The following is a 26,006-nucleotide window of genomic DNA, read 5'->3' on the forward strand; positions in this document are numbered from 1 at the left end:
GTTCAAACGGCAAAGGTGTCCGTTTGGGGCCGCGTCCGTTGGCGACGCTCTTTTTTGCACTTGTCGGTGCGTGCTATTTTAATTTATGTGATTATATGATTGTGATTATATATTTTATAAGGTTTTATATATGTATCCGTCGACGTACTCGAATTTAATTCAATTTAGTGCAGCTTTTTTTACACTTTATTATTAATTATTATATGAATACATTTATGCCATCAATTTTGCCGTGTTCGAAATTGACCGTTAGCTCATTTTACAATGTGATTTTATATGCATTTATTTATTTTATCTAAGGTTTAATTTCTTTTTATTATACACGTACTTACGTATCTCGTAACAAACTAACAAATATTGATTATGCATAGTGTGTAGTGTATAATGTCGCAGTAAAAGTGTAAATTTTAGTTCACATTCGCTGGTGACCGCAATTAATATGTTTGTGTGTGTGTGTGTGTGTGTGTGTGTATATCGACTAGTGAGTGCATATGTCTGCTGAATTTACACATTTGCTGTTACGTATACGTAATACGATTTTTCGTTTGTAATGTTCCCATTTTTTTTTTTTTTTTTTTTTACTTATCATTATATAATCATTGTTTGTGCAATGGTCCAGGTACTTACTATTTAATTGTATTTAATATCCCAGTTATATCATGAAAAATCCCAGTGAAATGCTCAATACATGTTCATCTTTCATGTTTCTATGTTATTCGTTTTGTGCAATAAATATATTTGTAAATATTAACATTTCTTTGAACGACAATGCAATAATCTTTGAAAAATATATGAATGTCGTTTGTAAGTGAGAATTTCAATGTGCATAAACTATATTTTTTTAATGTGGAAGAACTCTCGATGGTAAAATCATTCTCAAAATTGAAAGATTTGCTCGTCCGTTTGTTTCTATTGACATTTGCAATTCATAAGTACAAGTAGTGTTATAATTAATATTTTCACGCATTTACACACATATTCAGTATAACGATAACATTCCAAGTCAAATATTAATTTAATATATAGTTTTTGCTCGTAACTTAATTTATGCATTTATTTTTATTATTATTACTATACATATTATATATAGATTTTTAAATGTGTCTTGAAATGTCCAATGTTTATGTTGTCTTTGGTTTGGTTATCAAAAGAATATAAAGTTAATCTGGGGATGTTTCATAACACATGTAATATATTTAGTAGATTTTATAATTACGAACTTTTTTGGTTTGATTTTAACTGTATCATGTTATGTGTTGTGTAGTGGCGCATTTTATATATATATATATATATATATATATATATATGTATTTTATGTATATTAGGTCATTTTTCATACATATGTATTTATATATGCAAGGCTAAAGTGCCAACTTTCCATTTTTGTAATAAATGTGTAAATTAATTGGATTTCTTATCTGAATCTCTCGCGAATCGTAAAACATAGTTCGTACTTTTCATTCAATCGAAGACTGAAATTTTTTTATTATACAATTTCGTTTGTCGGCTCTCAGCACTTTAGTCTTCGGCAAAACAAAACTGTTTTTTTTTTTTTTCATTATTATTGGTTTTTTGTTTTTAGATAATATTATATTAAATTAAATATATTTTATATTGTATGTAATGAAATATTATTACGCATAAAGTATTATTTTAAATTACGTAAGACTTGCCGTAGAAATGTTCCATGACGTGAAATTCTGCTCACTCCGAATTTACTTATTATCGTATAAATATATACGTTACTCTGAATCTGTCGATCGAAAAGATGTCCATGCTTAGTTCATTTTACGGACTCTTCGCCTACTCCGTGTAATGGACACTTCACAGATTCCCGTAACGTATAAGTATATACATATATATATTTTAGATTAAAAAAAAAAAAAACGATATTTTACAATTGAGTAAAATTATTGTTTCTTTTTGTTTTATTTTGTCTTATGTGATATATATATATATATATATTTTTTATGTATAATTATAGTAATCTATACTGCCTATGTGTAAATAATAGCAATTAAAGGCCTACAGTGAAGTTTATGGATTATCTATTTTATAAGGACTATGTAATATTTTGTAATCTATTGAAATAGTATTTCTCATGTTTTTAAGCATTTTTTTGTAATGCTGTAATTATATTTAGGCATCAGAAGTAAAAATAAAACATTAATAACATGGTATTGTTATTACAAATAAAATATAATAATTAGAAAAACAAACTTTAAATATAACTACTTAAAAAAAAAAAAACTAACAAGATGATTATTCCTTAATCCTTTATTAGATTGAATATTTACAATATATATATATATACATATGTATATGTATGTATTATATCTATCTACGGATAGGTTTTATTTATGTGTTTTAGTGATTAATGGAAAAAAGCTCTATTTCGTCTTAACAAATTCATCATGTAATTGTATGTCTGATTTTCTATGTAACTTTAAATGTGTCGGTGTGTGTTTTTCTTTTATTTTCGTGCTTTTCCGATGCTGGCGTTTATTTTAATTTTTTTTGTATTAATATGTGTGTGTGTCGTAAATTGTAGGCACAAGTGGTTGCTGCGATTCACGACAATGTTGAAATACTTATGGGAATGGTCACGCGAGATGGTTCAATATACATACATATGCTATGATATATATTTTTTACATTTTTGATTGATTTTTAATTACAAAAATATAAATTAAGGCGCTTAGAGAGTAATTTTACTGGCTGGAGCTTCAATTCATCATCGATGAGAGATTTACGTGATCTAAACGTATTAATATAAGACGCTCCAGATCATAAATGGTAATGTCGTACGTAGATGTAATCTTATACTTAGTTTATACTTTGTACGATAGATTTTAAAAGCATTCATTGTATCATATTATACACGTACGTGCATTTGCAGATTTAATTTTTCATCGTTCTTAGTAATCGCCAATTCCAAATGTTATAATTTGCTAATTAACGGTTGGAATTGGAAATAATTTTATAATAATATATACGTTTATATATGGAGGGCATCTTCATAGTTCAAAGAGCAGCCAGAAACGGCACTGAAATATGTAATTAATTTATCATTTTGTTGTTTTTTTTAACTCGTGGTTTTGAAATTAAAGATTCGGATAATTGACTACAAATTATCATTAAATAATACAACGAAAATTCATTAATTGCGCAATTATTTTGAGATATTTAAAATTTAGTCTCTGCGCCAAAGATGCCCTCATAGAGTTGAAAAATCTAAAAACAAAATCGCATTTCTATTTTAATCATCATTTCAGCGGTTAGTGGCGATTCATTTCTTTTAATCTTACTTAGTGTATGTATATATATGGTTTTCTCCTGTATAAAATCGAAAGTGATTTTGCCCCAAAAGAGCCAACTAAATAGTAAACATTTTTATATGTTTTGGTTTGCTTTTGTATTGTGCGAATAATGATTCGCGTGGGTTGGCACCTTTGGGCGAAACTGCGTTCATTTAATATAGCATATTTTTTTTTGAATAAGGTTGCATTTGGCGTTTACTTTTATAATTTTCCACATAAATTCTGATGTATGTATTTAATTTGTATTCTGCGCATGTGTTTTCAAAATGCATAAACAATTTTCAACGTAGACATGTGCATTTATATAATTAATAACACTCATTGTTTGAAATTATTATTGAATATAAATATACATTAATTATAACCACATATTGCGATATTTGAGCGTTTTTATTATTTATTCTCCATGTGTGCGCGTTTGGGTGTGGCTCTGCAAGATGGATCCAATCCACATTGATAACATTTTATATAAAAAATATTCAAAGTAGTCCGTGTTATATGTTACTCGATGGATGTGTTTTTTTTTTTTGCAGTGCCATGTTCATCTGTTTATCCCAATTCCTTTAACATTTATTTAATTTTTGCATTGCTTTGCGCCAGCGAGAGATGACGTATTTTATTTTGCGAATGTATAATTAATGTATTGCTGCTCCACACACATTTCTCCTAACCAATAAAAAAAAAAAAAGAAATTCCGTATATTGTTGGTGACTTGTCAAGAGTCGACAAGTGTTTCTTTATCCAGCTCACTACACAGTGAACAGAACTGGTTTTTTAATTCGCTTATCTTCCGTGGTCCTGTGTTCGCCAGCTTCAGAAGTATTGCAGTCAGTCAAGGCAGAGAAAAAAAGACCCAAGAAAAAAAAGTCATTCTACTTGCATAATATGTTACTGATGGTATAGTAAGTAAATTTTTTTTTGAAAAAATGTAGGGGGCTTTAACCTCCTGGAGCCGCCAGTAATTGGTAGGTATATAACCCAATATGTGAGGAACTGTAAGCCTGGCCACACCGCGAGACAAAGGTTGCGCGTGCAGATCAAATGTATGCCACACCAGGAAACTCACTGGTCACCCGGCTGTCGAGATCAGTTGCCGGCGTTGGGTCTGGTCCCGTACGCTGATTTTATTACAACTGAGCAACCAACTGTATCGTCACTTGTTTAACACTTCTTTAGGGTTCTGGTTGTCCAAATTGAGTATATCACAGATACACAAGTGCGCCTCTTTCATGTTTGCGTTTATTTGTGCGGTTTCATTATACAACTATAAAATAAAGTGAGCAATATGATGTCAGTTAGTTGAAAGACTGCGCATGCGCATTGTAGGTGTAACGTCTGTACGGACGGCTTTACGTGTGACGAAATAAATAGGATAATAATATACTTTTGATATATGTATAATATATTAAAAATAAATTTTTATTTTAAAATCAATTAAAATATGTACATTGAGATCAATGAAATCTTACAAATTAATAAGTTGCAGTGTATAAGTGTACACGCTTGTGCGCAAACAAGTACATAATGCGTGTTGAGGTAACTAAGCTCTTCGGTAAATCACATTACCCGTCCTTGCTTCTCGCATCACAACCAAAGTTATACATTATTACTAAGAATTCTGCTTAAGATGACATATTTAGGTAGTAACATATTAGTATATTTTCAAATTTCATAGTACTACATATGTACCTATGTATAGTAGTAGAAGCGGCAGAAATTTGTTGTATTTATTGGGTGTTCGATAAAACATGCACGATGTTCTGCAATAATTTGCACAGAAAATCAAAACAATATAAAAATTTTTCTTTAAAAAAAATACATATACCATTTTAAGCAAATTCCCCTATATTATAAAAGGTATACCCACAAAAGGAGGACGCATTTTGACATTAATGATATTGACGATTTGGACAAATCTGGACCGACTGTTTGGCAATGTGAATCAACATCCGGAGGAAACCACGTTTTTTACAAGGAAGACTTCGTGTTAAACAAGCACTTTGCATTGTATGACAAAATTATTTGAGAATTTTTTTGTTTACATAGAAGACAAGGCTAGAAGTGATTAAGAGCGCATAACTGCATGTGTTGTTGCCAATTAACTGATAAGACAAGATTTTATTGGTCCAGCATTCAAAGAAGTTAGAATTGATCGAGACATGGTGAGATGGTTCGGTGATTACTAGTCAAATGTGAACCGGTCGCTCTAGATCGGTCACCCGTCACACTAAAACTGGTCACACCCTAAAATCGGCTAACCAGTTTTCTCGTGACCGATCTAGAGCGACCGGTTGTCCTGTGACTAGTAATCCATTTACCGGTGAGATACACAATTAAATTCTGACAAAACGAGTAGGGGGCGGAAAGTCAAAAATATAAGACTGGCGAAGGGCTAGCTGTCACTGTCTCTAAAATTTTTGTATTCTTAAAACGTGTTTATTACGATTCTATTTCACCATCGAACCAGCGGAAGCAATAGAAATCTATTCGCGGCCAAACCTCGCCAATTTTTAAAGCGATCAGAAGAATGTAGGAATATTACCAGACCGACCGATTGGTGAAGTGAAACTAATAAAAACCTTATATAATCGGATGGAAAACTATTACTCGCAATTGTATTATCTATTGTTCAGATCTTTACAACACAATTTAGATGAGAAAAAATTAATACTGACACTAAAGTGAAAACAGCCCTTTTTAGATCAAAGCCACATTTTTACAAACGAACGTTGGGGGAGGGATTTTAAATAAAACCGTCCTTTTTGGGTACCCATAATATTATATATACAAACATAAAGTTTAAAAACGTCTCGCTCAATCGGAAAAGTGATTTTTCTACGTCCTGTTCTCGTCATCGATCGAAAACGTGCAGTTGATATTTCCGCTCAGCTCTTCCTCATTTGTCTTGAGGGTGCTCGAGATGGTCCTGACGGCGTCTGAGTTTCCGTTGATTTCGAACGTGTGCTTCCCCTTGGACCCAAAGTTTATCTGCAAACGTAATCACTTTCATTAACATTCAGACAGGAGAAAAAGCACAGTTCAGTTGTTCAAATGTGCACTTCGTAAAAACTAAGCGATTTGAAGAACGTACCTTCATTATTGACGGCAGACGTTCAATCATGCGGACGATAGGAGGTGACAGTAAGTCCACGTCGACGGCCAGAGATTCCTTGGAGTATGTGAACATTGAGACGATCCAGCCGAGCACAACGGTTACCACGCATCCTATCGCCGAATACCACAAATAGGAGATTCGGTACAAAAAGAACACCTCTCTGTAAATGTTCAAAACGTTAATATACACGAAGTTTAATTTCAGATATCGTTCTATTTGCAAATACAAAAACTTTGTCAGGGGGTGGGGACCAAAGATTTCAACTTACTCTTTCAAGGCTGAAAATTCTTGATTATCATCATATTCAGTATGGTTATAATTCGAGCAGTTGATAGTTGATACTGGTTTGGATTCTTCTACGATATCGCCTCTCGCTATGGCTATCTGAGCTCCTATTCCTATCCACAAAACGAGAATCATACCTACGATGGATCCTATTACGGCTCCCTGTCAACAACATTTTTTATCCGTTAATATTATCATTCATTTTTGATTCATTATGATACATTTGTAAAGGTTTTATATTATTTAAAATACAAACCTTTGAATTCGCCTTAGGGAAGAACATGCCAAGAGTGAATAGACCCAAAGTGATACCGCCAACCATACCGTTGAAACTCAGCGCAACTTGTAAAACGGAACCAAGTCGCTCGACGACAAACACCAAGCAAAACGATATCAAGCCGGCAACCAAAGAAATCCATTTGGCCACCTGTAAATTATTGGAAATTCATATGTAACACGTGAAAAAAAATTAAAGCCATTAGTCAATCAGAGAAAAGATCGATTGAAAGCGATCTACCTATAGAGGTAGATTCAAGTGCTGGCTACAAATTCGAAGGGCAAAGAGGTTCAGCATCGTTACCAGTGTTGCCAACCTTACATTTAATCTGGTGCTGCCAGCACACTATTAAAGAGTTATTTTGAAATGACTGCTGTATGAGTTATATGAATATATATTACCGTTGCTCCTTTGGAGTCTGGTAAAGTTATGTTGAATGCGGAAATGATAAAATCTTGACAAACAGCAGCTGAAATCGAAGTCAAAGCTGCCGCTACCGTTCTGTAAAATCAAAAACATGTGTTATTTTCAATCAAAATTTCTAACAGTTGACGGTGAAGTTTCAATTTTTACCCCAAACTAGCGGCAAACACTCCTGCTACGAAGAACCCAGGCACTCCTTTCATGTGACCCATCACGTTCAGAACATACAGTGGAAGCAATTGATCCGATGCAGATATTATTCCACTCTAAAACAATACGTTTGTATATAATAATATATTATACATAAAAAACGGACGCAATGTGTGTGGGTATTTGTGTTTGTGTCAGACCGTCAAAACACAGCCAATTAGAATGAAGTGGTTGAGGAGACGCGGGAAGTGGGGGGGTGAAGCGTCGTGTGACGTCAGGCCGAGCGACGAGTGACACACACACATTCATTATTTTTGAACGGGTGAACGATATATAACTTTATTTTAATTCGTGTATCAATTCCTTCCCGAAGTCACCCGTTGAAATCAACGGGTACAACACTAGTGTTACTATAAATTAAACGATTAGTATCTTGACAATGTAAAGTTTAATCACAAAAGCAAACATTCACTAGCTAAATGCAACAGTATAGCATTCTACCACAAAGTCACTCTTTTGAAAATATGAACTCAGAACGTTGTCGAATTTCAGCAATCACTCTACTTGGCATAATCTCTGAAAAATTATTGAATTCATTCTTAGATGTTGTCTTTCAACTCCTAGATAATTTAAGGTCGATAAAAATGCGCCTTCTCTTTCATATAGTATGCACAAAGATAACTTTGTGCAGTCTTCATTCAAACCATTTCAGAAATTCGATGAAAGGTCAAAGATTTGCTTGGTTTCCGGTATATCTTATCTGATTGGTGTAATATTCATAAATGACTACACTAATCATATCCTATGTAATTTGCTTTTTTGCTTTATGTACATAGTAACAATACATGGAGGTTTCTTTTGTAGTGAATATAAATTTTTAAAATTCAAGTATTCATTTTCAACTAAATAATCTGTAGCACCTTGCATATATTATATATTTTTTACTCATAATTAAATTATTTGAATGTACCTTTATCGGATCGCAGTCTCTGTAATGCGCCGTCATTATCATCCCAGTGTAAAAGTTTACAGTGTAAACAAATATAAGGCAAATCGATGAAAACCACAGTGCGCTGAAAATAAAATAACAAACGTGTACGTGTGAGTATTCAATATATGTATAATACATAAATATGCTGATAATATTATGATGTACACAAAAGGTAACTTAAAATTTTCCCTTTAGGATTCACTTTAGGGTTTCCCATGACAATACAATATTTTATAAAAATTTGAGTTCAACCTGCCCCCGACCAAAGCATTACCGATATATCGTTTAATATTTTATAGCGAATTATGTATGTACATAAATATTTTTACAAGCACATTATTGCATTAAAAATCCATGAAAGTCAGCAAGTCACTAAAATCTCGATCATAAAACATCTGGCACTCGAGTTCTCGTTAATACAATATTTCGCACGGGTACCTTTCGATTGACGGAGTTTTTTGGGTTCGAGATTTTAGTGACGTATGCCCGGTATGCGGGATCAATTTGTGCGAAATAATCACTGAGCCGAAGTTTTTAGTTCAAGCAGTATTTTTTACGACTGGCAACACCGTTTTCTAATTCCCGCCGTTCGGTCTAATACGAATGCGATATATTGCAACATTGGCGCGAGTAACAATTCCCGAATTTATTACATGTATGTACATATGAAGTTAGCTTTCGATCAGCTTTTTAAAACCTTGAAAGAAACTGAAATTGACAGTTTATCTTTATTAGGTATGTATTATATAACCAAAGGGCTTTAGTGAGTGCACTTGTAACTTTAGTAGTTTTACACTATAGTTACTTGAAAAATGTCATCACATAGGTTGAAAACAGCTTGCTTCAAGTGTTGCTCTTACCTTCTAGCTTGGGATATCTTTTGCACCGAGAGATACTTTTGAATGGAAGCTTGATTGGCACAAAACATGGCCGTCCAATAGAATGTGCCACCGATAACCACCGACCAGAAGCTGTGACGTACCGTAGGGTCGGGGTCCATACTGAAATATTTGCACGAAAATTATTATTACAATTGAGAGGAAACTCATGAGAAAAGAGCAAGGCAAATGAATGGTTGTCGAGTTTTACTTGAACAGCTCGAGTCGATCAGTATTGTATGAATGAGACCATATGACTGCTGGGCCTCCTACCATTGATTCTCCGAACACCAGCACTAGAAGTAGAGATCCTACCAAGACTGCTGTTTGGAATGTGTCAGTCATGATCACTGCTTTCATGCCACCCTATTTATAAACACAATTAAATTAATATTACATATATTATATGTACATATGTATACACGTGTACCAATGGTTATATTGAAAGTTTTTCTTCAATGAAACGCATATTTTATGAGTAAAACTTTATTGTACCTACATATATCTGAAAGCTCGGTACGGCAAATAGGTGTACCTAAGTCAAATGCAATATCGTTCATATGATCACCACGGTTTCGTTTATCTGAACATTTTTATGATTTAAATTGAATAAAATGGCTGTAAATCAGCCTTCACGATCGTGAGATTCAACTAATTTGAAAAGTAAGGTATGATGCTGTAAAGTTTACCCCATAAAATGTGTTTTTATATTTAAGAAAAATTTCGCTGTAATCATTGGTTCACTCTTTATGATTTTAGTATTGTAAATGTATTTCTGTATTATATGATGTTTATGTATTTACCTGTGATGCATAAAATATGCATACTACGTATACTAAAGATACTGCAATGTACGTGTTGAGGCCAGTAACTGAAATTATTTATAAAATATAAATTATTTAATTATAATTTTTTTCTTCTCCTAATATATGATATTATTTTCAATGAGAAATTCTAATACATATGTTTAGATCAAATCAAATTAAATAAGTAGCATGTTGCAAACAATGCACAGTTTGATCTTTCCCTTATATATTTTTATATTTACTACATGTAAACGCTAAATGCTGTCATTATTGAGATAAAACAGTCGCTCAAAGCTAAAATCTGAAATCGTAAAAATTGCAAAGTTTCAAAACGATCGGAAGAATGTAGGATGTAATATAATATGTTGTCAGACCAATGAGTGAAGTGAAATATAGAAGAACCTTGTAAAAACATATGTAGATTGAAATTTAAACCGCACAATATTCGCATAGACATGTACATACATATTTATTTTCGCATATACATATGTATATAGCTATTTTCGCAAGCAAAATATTAATATATTTGAAATGTTTACCGTTTTTATTAATATAATGGTACATAGATCTTTATATAATATTTACCATTACTAAGTGCCAATGCTGGTGCGTAGACTGCTACTGATGTATAGAGGACCATTTGAAAGATGTATAGGGCGCTGGCCACAATTCGGACACTTTTTGAAAACCTCAATTCCTGAAAAGCAACCAACCTAAGTGTTATTATGAGAAAACTAATACATACTATGCACGTTGATGTTTTAAAAAGGAAAAAAATGAACGAAGTGGCAGAGAACCTATGTATGTAGGTATGCCACGCGACCTAAACGTCAAATTTCAAAGAATTTTCATAACATGTAAACAATTATGGAGGATGAACGAATGAGACGACTGGCATGTTAATGCACGTGTTTATTATATGACAGCTGAAGACAGAGTGAGTAGCGGCTCTCCGAACCCAGCCGGGTTGGTCCCCACTCGCAGGAAGGCAACCAAACTCGACCATGTCGTATAAGCGAGCCGCCACACAATTTTCAAAAATTACATACATATATACTTTTTTATTTTTCCAACAATTAAATATATGTATATTTTCCTACAATTGATAAAATAATTTAATAGATTCTCTGTAACAATACCCCATACTCATCATATAATAATATATATGTATGTATATAAAAACGGACGCGATGTGTGTTTATCCATGTTCTTAATTTAAGATGTTTAAGATTTAAATATTGTCATTGTATTAGATTATGAGTAGAAATGTAGATGTAAGAGGTATTAACGTTTATTATTTGACAATTTTGATGATTAAAAATATTCTGTTTAGTATTTATTTATGAGTTTATATTTTGAGGTAAGATATCTCCTCATTTAAATGTTTTAACTTGATTATGTTAAAACATATAAAACGTATGAAATTAAAAATATTTCAAGATTTTGATGTAACTACGTTGTTGTTTTATAGTTACTGGTGAAGTACCTTATGATTAAATTTTAATATGTCTAATGATTGCAATAAATTATTGTTAAATTGAATCTTGTTTTAATTTGTCTTGATGCTTGAAATAATAAAAGATGAAAAATGTTAAGAGTGGAAATGAAGCATTGCAGAGTATGGGAGACGATGATTGTCAATCGAGGGCGAATAAGGGCGAAATCACACAGGAATGTGTGATTTTTTTTTAGATGTGGCATGCCGTGCACATATTCATGGCACGCCCAGCATATACCGTCCCAAAATCACCCTCTGGTGTGTTTTCGGTAAAATTTTATCCTAGCTTGACGGTGATCTATAACGGTGTATCCCATATTTGAAGAAATATTGGAGAGCCCCCACAGCGGGGAGCCAAGCACACGACGTGCCGTTCTTCCCAGTGTGATTTTGCCCTAATATTTCAGGAGTAGGCGAGTGTAGGATTTGGTTTACGAACACGTGACGATGGAATATGGTCGCGAGCATGCATGTGTTCCGAAACACACCACGCTGGTACATAGACAAATAGCGGGAAAGAGAGCCTGTTGTTTATCCGAGTTGATAATAAAGACGTTAATTAACTGTTTTTGTCATGTGTTTTCTTTGACAAATCACATGTATGTAACGTATCATTTACATCGATTTCATGTAATGTGAAGTAGGTACACTTACCAAATATTGAAAGCACGAAGTCAGCCTGAGCTTCATGAAGACCGGCAAGTAGAAGTTGCTGGTGATGGGCATGACAAATATAAACGCCAAGCATATCAGCCAATACTGGGAGCCATGTTGGTACATTTCTGCTGGATTCCCGAGTAGTTCAATGGCCGTGATGAAACTGAAACGTAGCAATCAAAACAATCAATTACGTACACGTGCTCACGTGTCTAGCAATTGGCCTTGCTTGGTCCGGTCAACTTGCAATATTGTCTTCTCACGCTATAGATATCCATCACACTGTTAATTTGACTACACCAATACATATGTACATATGTATTTCTACTCACAGTGCATTCTAACCCATGACTCGGAGGGTGGTGGGTTAGAATTTTTATCGTTTCTAGCAGATCAGAAAATTAATAAAAAGATCCACGATAAAAAGTTTATTTCACGCTGCTTTATCTAAATATTCACCTACTAGTGTTTTGCCTAGTTCGTTCTACTATGTACATGGCAAATATTATATTGTGTGTAATACCCCAAGTCTTTCTTTGATATATAATATAATATAACCAGTGTCGGCTCGTGATAATTCAAATACAGACAAAAATAGCATGCATATGTACTATATTGGGAGGTTCGCAGCCCTGCAGCCAGGGTTGCTAGATTTCCAACATTATAGATCAGGATATTCACTATTTCGAACGATCAAAAAGGATTAATGAAGAAATTACCAAAAAAATATTTTTAATTAAATTATAATGTATGTAAATAAGTACATACATATGTATGTAGAAGAGAACATGTAAAAAATAGTCCCTTAATAATCCACAGAAATCACAGTTATTCAAATATAATGGATACAATTACAGGAATTATAATTTGGTTTATTAAAAGTTTTATTAAAAGTTTTTTTCCTAGCTTTTAACTTGTTTCAAAATATGTTCGCCAGCTTTGCATTAATTCAGCTTCTACGGTTTCTAACAATAATCTGTTTCTCTCCCTCCTCCAGGTTGCACTCATTAAACTGAATATTATTTCGCAAATTGCAACAGAATATGGAGATGAAAGGATGTGTGCTACAATTTTATACACATTATTGCAAGCGGAATGATCTTTAAAAAATATTGTCTATTTCTCATTTTTGTTCTCGTTTGTTTCAGTAAAAATTTGTTTCAACAGACATCTTCGTATAAAAGGTCAACATTGCAAATAATATTAAATAATTTTGTTAGTTCTACAATTGATGAAAATTCAATTCAATTCAAGTTTGGTTTAAGGACAAGACTTTAATGGATTGAAATTTGTTACTTTTGAAGTCAAACCATTTCTATTTACATACATTTTTGAACATATACAAATTTTGTCAAGTCGGGATTTTCAGAGGCAATGCGGGACTCGGGATTTGTCTGCTGAACTCGGGACAGTCCCGCTCAAATAGGGACCCTGCCTGACGGCAAAAAAATCATGCATTTGTACTATACTGGGAGGGCTGTAGCCCCGCAGCCCATATAGACGAGCTGCCACTGAATATACATAACATGTATATAAATACCAGAGAAAAAAATGGGAATGGTGTGGAGCTTGTGATCCTCCTACTGACATCATTTCAATATATTTTTTATAGACTCTCAAAAAGTTGATCATATGAATATAAATTTCAAAATTTTAGTCTAATTTTGCGCTCGATGATATTTCATCTGGCCTGTCACTAGTATGTATGTACATATGTATTAAATAGTATGTATGTAATGACAGTTTGACATGAATTGAAAAAATAAACACTATTACATTCAACTAGTACAGCGAATGAATGAAAAATAAATACGGAAACCCGGGGATAGGAAATTTTTCAATTGTTGTTGAGAATAATCTAGTTCCATCTAACTAACGAATACCAGTTTTTACGAAGAAAATTTGGTTGTTACTGGTTCACCAATTGAGGCCGCATTTGAGCGTTCGCGTCCACAGCTCAACTGGCCCTTCGATCACTGTTTCCAGCTACTTTCCGGACCAAAAATGGTTTCATGTATGTACATTCATGCATAAATCTGAGCTGTGATCACCAAAAGTGGAGGAAAAAGATTAAATATCTATGTAGATATGAACACTGAAAGATGCGTACAAATCAAAACAGTGCCAACTCTTTTGCTAAATACATATGTTCTATTCTAAACACGGCTTCCTAGATCTACTCGCCTTCTGATTTAAAAAATCAGCCATTAGAGTTTATCTACTTACTTGATTATTAATGGATTTTCATATTGAACAAGTTCCGCATAATATTTGAAATGTTAATTACCTAATTATTATTCATATGGATCAAGTCATGTTGGATGAGTAGGTATGCAAAAATTCGCTAAAATATTCAAAATATGTAGTCGAGACATTTTTCTTACCGAATTTCATTTACTTTTTTTCGCTTCAGTCAAAAAAATCGTTAAAAAATGACAACATTGCGTGATTTTCCGCTACACATACATGTATATACATACATTAAAAACACTATCGAACTAAAGCACTGGGTGTTTCTTTATGTAGATGGGTGTATTTTAAAAACAATCTCCAGCTATTCAAATCGTGAAAAGCTAATTCGTTTTGCCATTCAATTGTATATATGTATGTATGTAAGATAATATGTACGATTTCTTTGGAATGGAACGTACGTGCTGATAAATGTACATATGTACTCAGAAACAAAAACAACACACTATTTTTAACTTCTTCTAAAGATTCTAATCCAATTTTTACTGTATCTATGTACATACATATATGTACGTAGTAACAATAGATGAAGTTTTGTGATCATACGAAAATTCCAACTCGAGATTTTGACTGATTCGAACTCTGATCAACTCGATTACTGATCACGTTTTATAAGTAATACATAGTTTACTCTTCCACTATTTTTTTCAAAATGACCCTTTAAATACGTATGCCCTTCACGAGAAAATTCAGCTATATTATTTGTATCAATGTGATGAAAATAAAAAATAACCATTAAATTTAATAAACCGAAAGTGGGACTTTTTCCTCTTAGAAAAGTCATAAAATGTTGTGACCACACTATTTTTTCCACATTACTTAACGTATCGAACTGAACATTTATATTTGTATTCTTTATGTACTAACTTAGAATTGATAAAGTTTTTGTTAGAATTCGTAAACCGGAAGTAATATTTTTTTTTTACTTTTTTATGAAGTTTTGTGATCGTGAATAAATTCATCCTGAAGAATTTGACTGATTTGTATCTAGTACCGATTTCTGATTTTTTTTAAAAAGTATTTCATATCTACATATATATGTAATTTTCAATTTAATATTAAGTAACATAATAATCAGTTTTGTGAAGATTCGCAACTTAATCGCATTTCATTTTACCAATTTACAGTAAAATCTACATACATACATATATGTATATTAGTGGCATTTAAACAAACAAAAAAAATGGTATATGGATTATTATTTAATGCTATCTTGGAGATTAATTAATGGTAAAATGGTGAAGTGTTTGAATATTTGCATTAATGTATTTAATTGAGTATTTTATTTATTTTTTTATATGAAGTATTCAAGCATTTGAATATTTGTTTGTATGTATGTATGTATGTATGTAGTGGAAGAAAATGTGATCAATACTAAAGCACAATTTTAAGTTGACGAATCCTTTATTGTTACTAAATCTTAAACTGAAATTCATAGACATGAAATTTCAATTCGGCATACCAAACGGTTTCAGAAAAAAAAACTCAAAACTCACGTGTGAAAGTTGTGTGAAATTCACTATACCGAATCTAAATACGTATGAATATACAAAAGTTTCAGCTAAATCTACATATGTATGTACATATGACGTAGTTTCGAAGTGAAAAGAATCTAAAGAAAGGTTAAAAATACTCGATCGTCTCAAATGTTAGTAAGATAGTAAGCAACCGTGGTCTTGGAAAGGCTCCTACCCTTTTCAAAACCCACCTACTTCCTAAGTTAATGCACCCTGAGCTCATATCAAACGGTTTCAGAAAAAAAAAAACTCAATTCACGTGTGAGAGTTGTGCGAAATTCACTATACCGAATCCTCGTATGAATATACAAAAGTTTCAGCTTAATCTATGTACATATGACGTAGTTTAGAAGAGAAAAGAATCTAAAAATAAAGATAAAAAATACTCGATAGTTTCAAGTGTTAGTAAGATATGTAATAAGCCACAGAGGTTTTGAAAAGACTTCTAGACACCTTCACAAGTAAGTTTAAATTGAGCTACCGAACCTATACCGAATTTGGCGATCTTGGGTTTGAAACTGAGGATTCGTACATGACTACAATAGTATGTTGTCAGAAATTAGAAGTGAGCGTTTAATTAATTAAAAAAGGAGGAGGAGGAGGAGTATTATTAACGGTTAGTTCAACGCACTTGTGTCGTTTGCGATATTGAATATTAATTATGTATGTGCGAGTGTGTTGTTACCTTGTAGCCAAGCTCATGGCCATAGGAGCAGTGCCCATCGACGACCCACCCAGCAGAAAGTCATCGCTGCTCGTCTGCTTCTTGCTGAAGAAGCCGTAGAAGAGTCCGATGCAGCACGAAATCACCAACATCCCCACCAGCACCGAATAGTCCTGCCACGAGAACTCGTTCAAGAGTTTCGATCCTGAAGCATCGCCCAACACACACCCCACCATCATCGCCATCACCATCGCCACAGTCACCACACTTTGGTTTTCCATCTCGTCTACCTGCTGGAGGTGTACAAATATTGTTAGTGGACCGTCTCTCTTAACATACACTGCAAATGTGATTGTGAATGGATCGTCATGTCGTTTTGTGTATACGCATATGTATTACATATATACATATAATAATGGGTGCGACTGGCTCGTTCGGGATTCATCCAGAATCTAACTGGTGTGCTCTTGTACTAAACCCTTGCCTCGGCCATTTAATTGATCTGTTTCGTGTGCGTGCACGTGTACGCACAGTACTTCGTACATATTTCAACGACAATTATACAATGATTTTCTTTTTTACAAGCCTCTTCTAAGTATATTTCACTTCGCTAACGATTCAGTATCCTACAGTCTTGCGATCGATCTGAAACTAGGGACTATTTACAACTTTGTTTCTTAGATGGGCGTATACAATTGGACTCCGACAGATAAGGAATGCTTTGAATTCATATATTATGATTAGAAATACAGAATTTATAAATATTTTATGATTAGAAATATAGACGGCGCTCTAGAAGCAGTCCTCTTTTTTGAAACTCGGAACTTACATTTTTGAAAGTTGATAATTGGATTCCAACTTGAATGAATATTTATGATTGTAAATATAATTTTTACTAATACATAGTATTGATTGCGACAGGGGCGGACAACTAAGTTGTAAACTTTGCTTTCCTTTGCCTATAATATAATATATAATATCGCTATTCTGTGTGTCTGTGTAAGATAATGCTCGCAATACTAGTCATTTCGATTCGACTTACATATATACGTCGCAGCTAAAACAATGCCAAAAAAACGTACGAATAAAATAGCAAAATAAAAAGACTTCTGTATGTATTACCAATGTTTCCTCTAGGCGAGTCAAGTTAAACCTCTGAGCAAAATCAAGTTAAGTGAAGTCTCTGAGCATTTACCACCATCTATGTATTGAAAGTGTATTTAATTATATTAATTGATTTATTTATTTTCTCTATTGTTTCTACGTAGGTAAATAGGTAGATTTTACCATTTTTCTTTTCATATTAAACAATTAAATATATTCAAAAGGTATTTAAAAAAAACAGGACCGACACATTTTTTTAAACGTATAGCTTAATATGCCATAACCCATGCGATGATATTAATTACATCGGGCACAATACTAGTATAATATAAAAGCAAACTTATATAATGGCCAGTATTTATTTTGTCAGTGAAATTGTAAATAGGTTTATGCGCTCTTTTTCCTATTATGCTGTACATTAACGTTAGAATAATATAATACTATAATTACTAACAAAAATAAAATAGAAAATGATCAGTAAATAGATATAAGACGCATTGTGCACATAATTTAGAGTAACAATGAAAAGCATTTAAAAATCAAAATAAAATTTGCTCAGTGAATTAACTTGATTTGGTCCGTTAGTTACACATATGTATACATACACATTATCCGCCTCCAATCGCATATTTTCAAATTAATACACGTACTTATCATAAACTATTATCAATGAATTTCTGTGTAAAAGTTACTCGCTATCCATCGAAAAAAAACTTCATCTATTGTTTACACGCACATGGATAAAGTAAGAATAATACAAATTAAATATACTATCATTATCAAGATCATCCCTTATTATATTAATAGGATTATCTTGAAAACCGCAAGACTTTGTAGTAAGGTAAGTATTAACTATTAACTAGCTATTAATAACCTATTGTATTCACTCCCCAAAGATTTTTTGATCTATGTGTAATATGTACCCCAGCCCCCCGTATATTTAATAGTGTAACACGAACTCACCTGAAGAATCTGCAATTGATTGTACAATATATGAATGCTTCGAGTAGAGTACTCCTGAAAGAAAAGAAATGAATAGTAATTATCCAAGTCGTGCATAACGAATGTAAATTTAATAATGCAGGCGTGATGGTGATATTATATGTATGTATGTAGGTGGGAAAAAAAGAAAAAAGAATTGTAATTACTTACGTACGTCGTTGGGAGAGGATTGAAGTATAGTGTGGCTTAGGCTGCTAAGTGACATCTTATATACGCGTACAGACATTGATAAGTGGCAGCTTACTCTGCATATGTGCTTTATCAGCGCACGTAAGAATTCATTATATGCATTGTATGCAACAATGCAGACAATGAATTCACAATTGATGAAGGTGCAATTAAAATAGGAAGAGGAAAGGATACAAATGAGAGATGTTGCTACGAAGGATCAGGCGAGTTCCGGTAGTTGCCAATTGTGCTAGTTTCGCACGTGACAAACGCAGCAGACGCGTTGTCTGCATACACACTGTGTGTGTAGGTACCATTTTATATTGTGTTTATCCATAACGAGGTATGTGTACCGATCAGTGCCATAGCGGGGGGCGATTGCCAAGGGCGCTACATCGGATTCACTTTTATTTTAATCATTATCAAAATTCAAATTTACATTTATTTACCACTTACATACGTATGTAATTGGTAAAAGTCGGAATTGTCGACAGGGGCGGAGACCGCTAGGTCTGAAGGGAGGCTCGGTCGACCCGTTCCTTCCTGTCATTGGCTACTCTTTGCGATGCCAATAGTATTGCCGTGCCCTGATGAAATACTGCCTGGTTCGCATCTAATTTCGGACGGTTGGGCGGCGTACGGAAATATTCCACATATTGCGAATGGAATATACACGCATTCGTTTGTGGTTCAATACAAATGCATCTAAATATGAATCAAAATGGGTACGCGATGTGCCAAATTGACGCCTCATCTTTCTTTTCACACGCATCCACATTTTGCGTATGTATCCACGAAATTATAACGAACCAGGCAGTATATGTCGGAGTATTTCATCAGGGCACAAAAGTCGAGTTAATTCAGGGCACGGCAATACTATTGGCAACGCTAAGAGTAGCCAATGACAGGAAGGAGCGGGTCGACCGAGCCTCCCTTCCGACCTAGCGGTCTCCGCCTTTTTCAAGGCTCTTCTTTCAAATGTAAAATGTAGATTTCGCATTTCCAATGCTAAAGGGTTCGGTGATTATTGATTGCAAAGTCACTAAAATCTGTATAATGGAACATCTGGCAGCCGAAAATTCCATCATACTAACGAGAACTCAAGTGCCAAATATCCCGTATTCGCAATTTTCATGGCGAAAATTGTCTTTTGGGCGATCGCAATGGAACTAATAATCGAATTACCGCTAAAAGATTATAAAAATACTAGTGTTGTGCCCGATTAAATATATTTAATCGGGCATTTAAATATATAAAAAATATATTTAATGATATACATATATCAGCGTTTCCCAATCTTTTTTGACTCGCGTACCACTTGGTACGCGAGTACATATGTACATTACGCTAAATTGTACCACCATATAAAAATGATTGTATTTCATGAAATTTGTTATTGCAAGTGTATAGATATATAGTATTTGAATGGTATTGAATATGAACACGGGTAGACGTAATGGATGTTTTGTTAAGAAATTTTGTGGAGAAAAGATATTTGAGGAGTCACAATTATAATATGTTCAAAATTGTAGTAGATATATGTACATATGTATCTACTATTTCGTCATACTTCTATTACTGATAGATGGTTATAATAAAAACACAAAATTACAAAATACATATAATATATTTTCTTTCCTTAATTAAATCTTACAAATATTTACAAAATAAATTTAATGAGATCCTTTTGCTTGTTTAGAGGAACATAGTTTTTTAAAATTCGATTCAAATGATGCGAGATATATGTACCTTTAAGTCTGAAGCTGCATTTAATCTATTTCTATGTTTGTTTTTTATAAAAATATATGAAGAAAAAGCTCTCTCAACGAGTTCAGTGCTAGTACAAGGCAACAGAAATTTAAGCGCTTTGTCAGCAAACTGTTCAATAAACCTTAATTCATTTGAAAGTTCAATCAAGTTTAACTTTTCCTTGATTGATTGGATTGACGTAGCTATCCGAAAATGTTCATTTTCAAAGGGGTTTGAAATCCAATTGTTTGCTTCTTCGGGATTGGGGAAGTACTGCGTAAAAAACGAATTCAGCCCTATTATGTAAATGTTCAACTATTTTTTTCACGTATATCCCGAGACAAACGAATCTTGTTTTCAGATAAGAAATTATGTAAGGTTTCAAATACTTCAGGTTGATCATTTTCGATACACAGCTTCCAAACATCTAATTTTTTAAGCATATGTACTTTAAATTTTATCCGCAACATTAAGAGGGCTGTACACCCGAAACCCTAATTTTGTTGCCGTTCCTTTCTTCGATATATGTATATATTTAGTGAATGCGAGGCGACAATATACATATATCAATATATACATACATATATTGAGTGAATGCGACAGTTTCACTTCGACCAGATAATACGTATTTTAAATCGACAAAATCGAAGCTTCATATTCTCCAGTTTTCTCCTCCGAAAATGGACCAATTTTTAAAAAAATTTCATTATCGGTATGAGAAAGATATTTTCTATGCAACTGTGTGCGTATTTTTTTTAAATCGACCGTTAAATAAGCACGCTGGACTCTTTTCGTGGGTGTAAAAAAGAGGCGATTTTATAGATGTTCAGCGGCTCCTAGCTCCTATTAAAAATAACTAATCAAAAAAATAAAAGCACAGATGCATGCCAATGGTGGATATCTATAGCATATTAAAAAATAATTTGTCTAGTGCCATAATTGAGGAAGGGAGAAGTGTAAGACGTTTGTATGGACAAGGCGCTGGTGTCCAGCCCTCTTAAAGATCGTTATCGAGCTGTTCTGTACATAATGCCAAATTCAAGTTATTTATTTGTAAAAAAATATCAGATAAATATGCAAGCAGCGCCTGAAGCAAATTAAAGTCATGGACTTTTGAAGAAAGATTGAAAGGATAGTCTTCAAACAAAACCTGTACTTCATGTCTAAGTTCGAACAAGCGGGTAAGCACCTTACCACGAGATCCAGCCATCTCACTTCTGTATAAAAGAGTAGAGAAGAATGAAGACCCATCATATCTTCGCACAGGACTTTATAAAATTAATAATCTTCACTACCTCATCAAGAACGAGTTTTAATTCTTCAGGAAGGCGCTTTGATACTAGATTTTGCCTGTGAATACAGCAGTGGCTCCAACTTATGTACATTAGAAGCTATGTACATACATTCAAGACCCGACCACGGATACCAGAATATAAACCTGACATCAGTACACGATCCACAACAATTTGACCAATGAATACCCTTCTCTTTGATAATAGTCATAGTCGTCAGCATTAAATATGTGTTCAGCCGTTATGCGTTCGGGCAGAAAAAATGATGACAGTGTAAGGTTTTCTTCAACTTCCGAACGTATTCGAAAGAGGAATATTATTAATTTTTTGGACATTCACTAAACAAGGAAAAATGAATGTTTCTGCTATTGTATGATTTTTACCACATTTGACATTACGGTGACTAATACGATAATTAGCTTATACTGCACGTTGGTTATTATCTTTATTTGCAGATATGTGGAATGTAAGATTTGAGAATGGACATATTCTCATGTTGCTCACGTTCACGTTCGTTGGTTTTATAGTCCGTATGTTTTTTTATGTCTTGAAAGGAATGAAGGTTTCATTTCATCCATTTGACAGCACTACCCCACAAACTATATGTACACTTGAGTTTAGGACAGTCTTCGTCTCCTGTGTGTGAAAATCCATATTTTATATATACGTACATATTCACCACAGTATTTTCTCTTAATACCTCTTTGAAGAACTGAAGACTGTATAATTTGTACTGAATTTTCAGGCGTGTCCTGATAAGGACTCGGTAATAGATCAAATTCAAAAGAGATAATAATTACTGCTTTGTTTTTAAATCCATTATTGCAAGCAATGAACGCAAGCAATAAATAAAAGAAAGATAATGCAACCACAAACATATTGTACAGCGCCATCAAAATAATTATGCCAAAATATAAACAATTGGAGCGCTAACGCGGTAAATTTAAAACGGTATCGATTGCCGGATCATCGACTCTACAATTTGACGTTGACTATGATTATTAATTAAGATAATGTTTATTCAAGTCCGCCATTACTGATATTTTTTCGCGTACCACCAAGTGATTGCAGAAAAGGATTCTCAGATATGTTATCACAATGTGGTTGTTTACGCCCGCTATCCCTGGCTCTATCCAAGTGCCTATCTTACACTAGGAGAGCACTAGGTTATAATTCCCTCGAGTCACGGCGTGGAGTATATACATATCTGGGAAGCATTTTTATTAACTACTCAACTATGTATGTACTTGTCAAATTCTTGCTGAATTGAACTTCAATGTTCCCAGCAAACACAGATATATTAGATTCTTCTTCCTCTAATGCCGATTACGTATTCGGACCATGGGCAGATATCGTTTATGGCCCGTGCGAATTCCTCCCTATCATGGGCAAGCCGATATAACTTTTCGAGACCGAGTCCTGATCAGTTCCGGAGCCAAGAGAGCTTCTTTCCCCCAAGCCACCGCTAGCCTGCCTTCAATTTTCCCCTCTATGATTGTTTGTACATAGAAGGAGATATTTGGGGCCAAAGTATCCATCTTACGGCGCTTCACCGTGTCAAGAAGCTCTCTCTTTTTATTATGAACTGGAGCTGGAGGACTGTTTCGTTTCTTACATGCTCCTTCTACGAGATCTTTAGCATCCTCCGTTAACACCACATTTCAAAGGACTCTATCCTGTTCATGAATGCCACTAACAGCGTCCACGTTTCTCATCCGACCAAACATAGGAGTGCAAGATAATCTTAAGCGCAATTTCATAGACAAGACGATTCGGTTTCATTTAAAGTGTGTAAGTGAAAAGTAATAGTCCAAGTTTAGAATGTACATACATTGTATGTATGTACCTGAAAACAAATTTCATGGGGATAAGGGAAAATAAGTTGTGGAAGCACTTATCGAAGTGAGGCGAATAATTATTAGTAAACAAAAACACTAAACCTACAGGTTTATACTCGTACATATACATATGTACATATGTGCACTTATTATGTAGTTATTGTCACAGGGTTCTTCTAAAATGTTCGAAATCTCTAACCGTGATTGCTTCACTTATTTTCTTTTGCCGTCACACAAACTTCTCTAGTACATATAATGTATTATTTTGGAACCAATCTACCATTTTACATAGTCACGATTTATACGGTTTTAAGTTACACGGCGATTTTGCATAACCAATCTACCGTGCAAATCGAGGGATAGGTGTATGTTTAATGTATGTGTTGTTTATTTTTTTCATTTTTTCTTTGTATTTCATTGTGTCATCTCTTATACCAGCCCCACCCGGAAGTCACTCTACATTCGATTTTTAAGGGCCCCATTCACGTTGAGACGAGTAACTGGTGGGGCATCCAAGATTTAATTTGACTGATTATTACCAGAAATATACTAGAACAGTTTCACTAATATCTCATCCAAGTCAAGTATTGAAACACTGCCTTGACTGGCCAATTCCAGAAGAGCAAGCTGGACTTTCGACTGTGTCAAATGGAACAGCCTATGGAGGGTTCTACATAGAAGAAACAAAACAACTAATAACATTAATTCATCTAATATATAATTTCGAAAGAGACTGTAAGGTTTGTGATAGAATCCGAGACGTTATCGAAAAAATATAATTTTCTACGACGACCATATCGATATCAACTTCGATTTCGATTCCTTTTTCAGTTCCTGCTCCAGATTCTTTAATCATTTCCGTATCCGGATATTTTTTAATCTAAAGTCTAAAAAACTCTTAGAATTTGAAATCGCTCTAAAAAAAAACATCAAATGGGACGTAATAGGACTCAGCGAGGTGAGGAGATTGGGCGAACAAATAGAGGAACACGACAACTACATATATATATTCTACTACAAAGGAGAAACGAAGGGACTATATGGAATAGGATTCTTAATAAAAAAAAAACACCTAAAGAAATATATTGTAGAGTTTAACGGTATATCGGAGAGAATTGCAACATTAACAAAAAAATTACCAGGATACAAGGAAGACTGGACTATAATTAAAGCCCGGACCCAGAGGGTGCCGCTTATTGTTCAAATGTTGTAAATGCATTGTTAGAGGTTTGCCGAACCTTTTTTACAAAGGATTTACAACAATGGAACAATGAGCGGCACCTTGGCTATCCTACCTCTAACTATAATACAGATCTACGCACAGACTGATGCAACCAAAGACGACTTCTACGAACTAGTATCTAAAACACTCGAGAATACTAGTAAATATGTCATTGTCATGGGTGACTTTAATGGTAGAATTGGCAAACAAAGACAAGGAGAAGAAACTATAATAGGAAAATATGGATCATCGAAAAGGACGGAAAATGGCAAAAGGATGGTAAACATGGCCTTAGAAAACAACCTCAAGTTGATGAACAGTTGTTTCAAAAAGAAAGAGACTAGGCGATGGATCTGGATCAGGGGAGATTGAAAATTCCGCAATGAGATCGACTATATATTCAGGACATTCAGAATATCATTCAGGACATACATACATAGTGCATAGGAACTGCGGCGCTGCAGCACACCCAGAAAAAATACAAAAAATCACATTTGTATACAAATATTTACAACTTGTGAATATAATTTAAATAAGAATGATTAGATATTTGACATAATCATTATTAATGAGTATGTCAAATATACATATCTAAACACCAGTTGTAAATGCGATTTTTTTGTAATTTTTCTAGGGGTGCTGCAGCGCCGCAGTTCCTATGCACGAGCCGCGCCTGCATATATGTAAATATGTATGATAGGGAAATCGGGGAAATGTATAGAACCACAAAAACAATCTTAAGCTCAGAAACAAAAGAACTGATACAACAAAGAAGAAATCTACTCTCAAACAAGACGAGC

The 26,006-nt window shown here is 33.8% G+C and overlaps 1 protein-coding gene across 1 annotated transcript; it reads right to left on the bottom strand.

Moving 5' to 3' along the window:
- Nucleotides 1-5,151: 5,151 nt before the first annotated feature.
- On the bottom strand, nt 5,152-19,114 carry LOC143922548 (sodium-coupled monocarboxylate transporter 2). The gene is made up of 15 exons (XM_077445819.1): nt 19,088-19,114; nt 18,899-18,952; nt 16,853-17,124; nt 12,398-12,563; nt 10,831-10,942; nt 10,243-10,310; nt 9,651-9,805; nt 9,422-9,562; nt 8,541-8,643; nt 7,571-7,686; nt 7,399-7,498; nt 6,977-7,147; nt 6,704-6,882; nt 6,412-6,595; nt 5,152-6,308 (listed from the first exon to the last, which is right to left on the bottom strand). Exons 3-15 carry the CDS (start codon nt 17,110-17,112, stop codon nt 6,156-6,158), a joined length of 1,908 nt encoding a protein of 635 aa, XP_077301945.1. The 5' UTR covers nt 17,113-17,124; nt 18,899-18,952; nt 19,088-19,114; the 3' UTR covers nt 5,152-6,155.
- Between the last annotated feature and the right edge of the window lie 6,892 nt (nt 19,115-26,006).

This window comes from Arctopsyche grandis, chromosome 2, assembly GCF_051622035.1.
Source record: "Arctopsyche grandis isolate Sample6627 chromosome 2, ASM5162203v2, whole genome shotgun sequence".
Taxonomy (NCBI): Eukaryota; Metazoa; Arthropoda; class Insecta; order Trichoptera; family Hydropsychidae; genus Arctopsyche; species Arctopsyche grandis.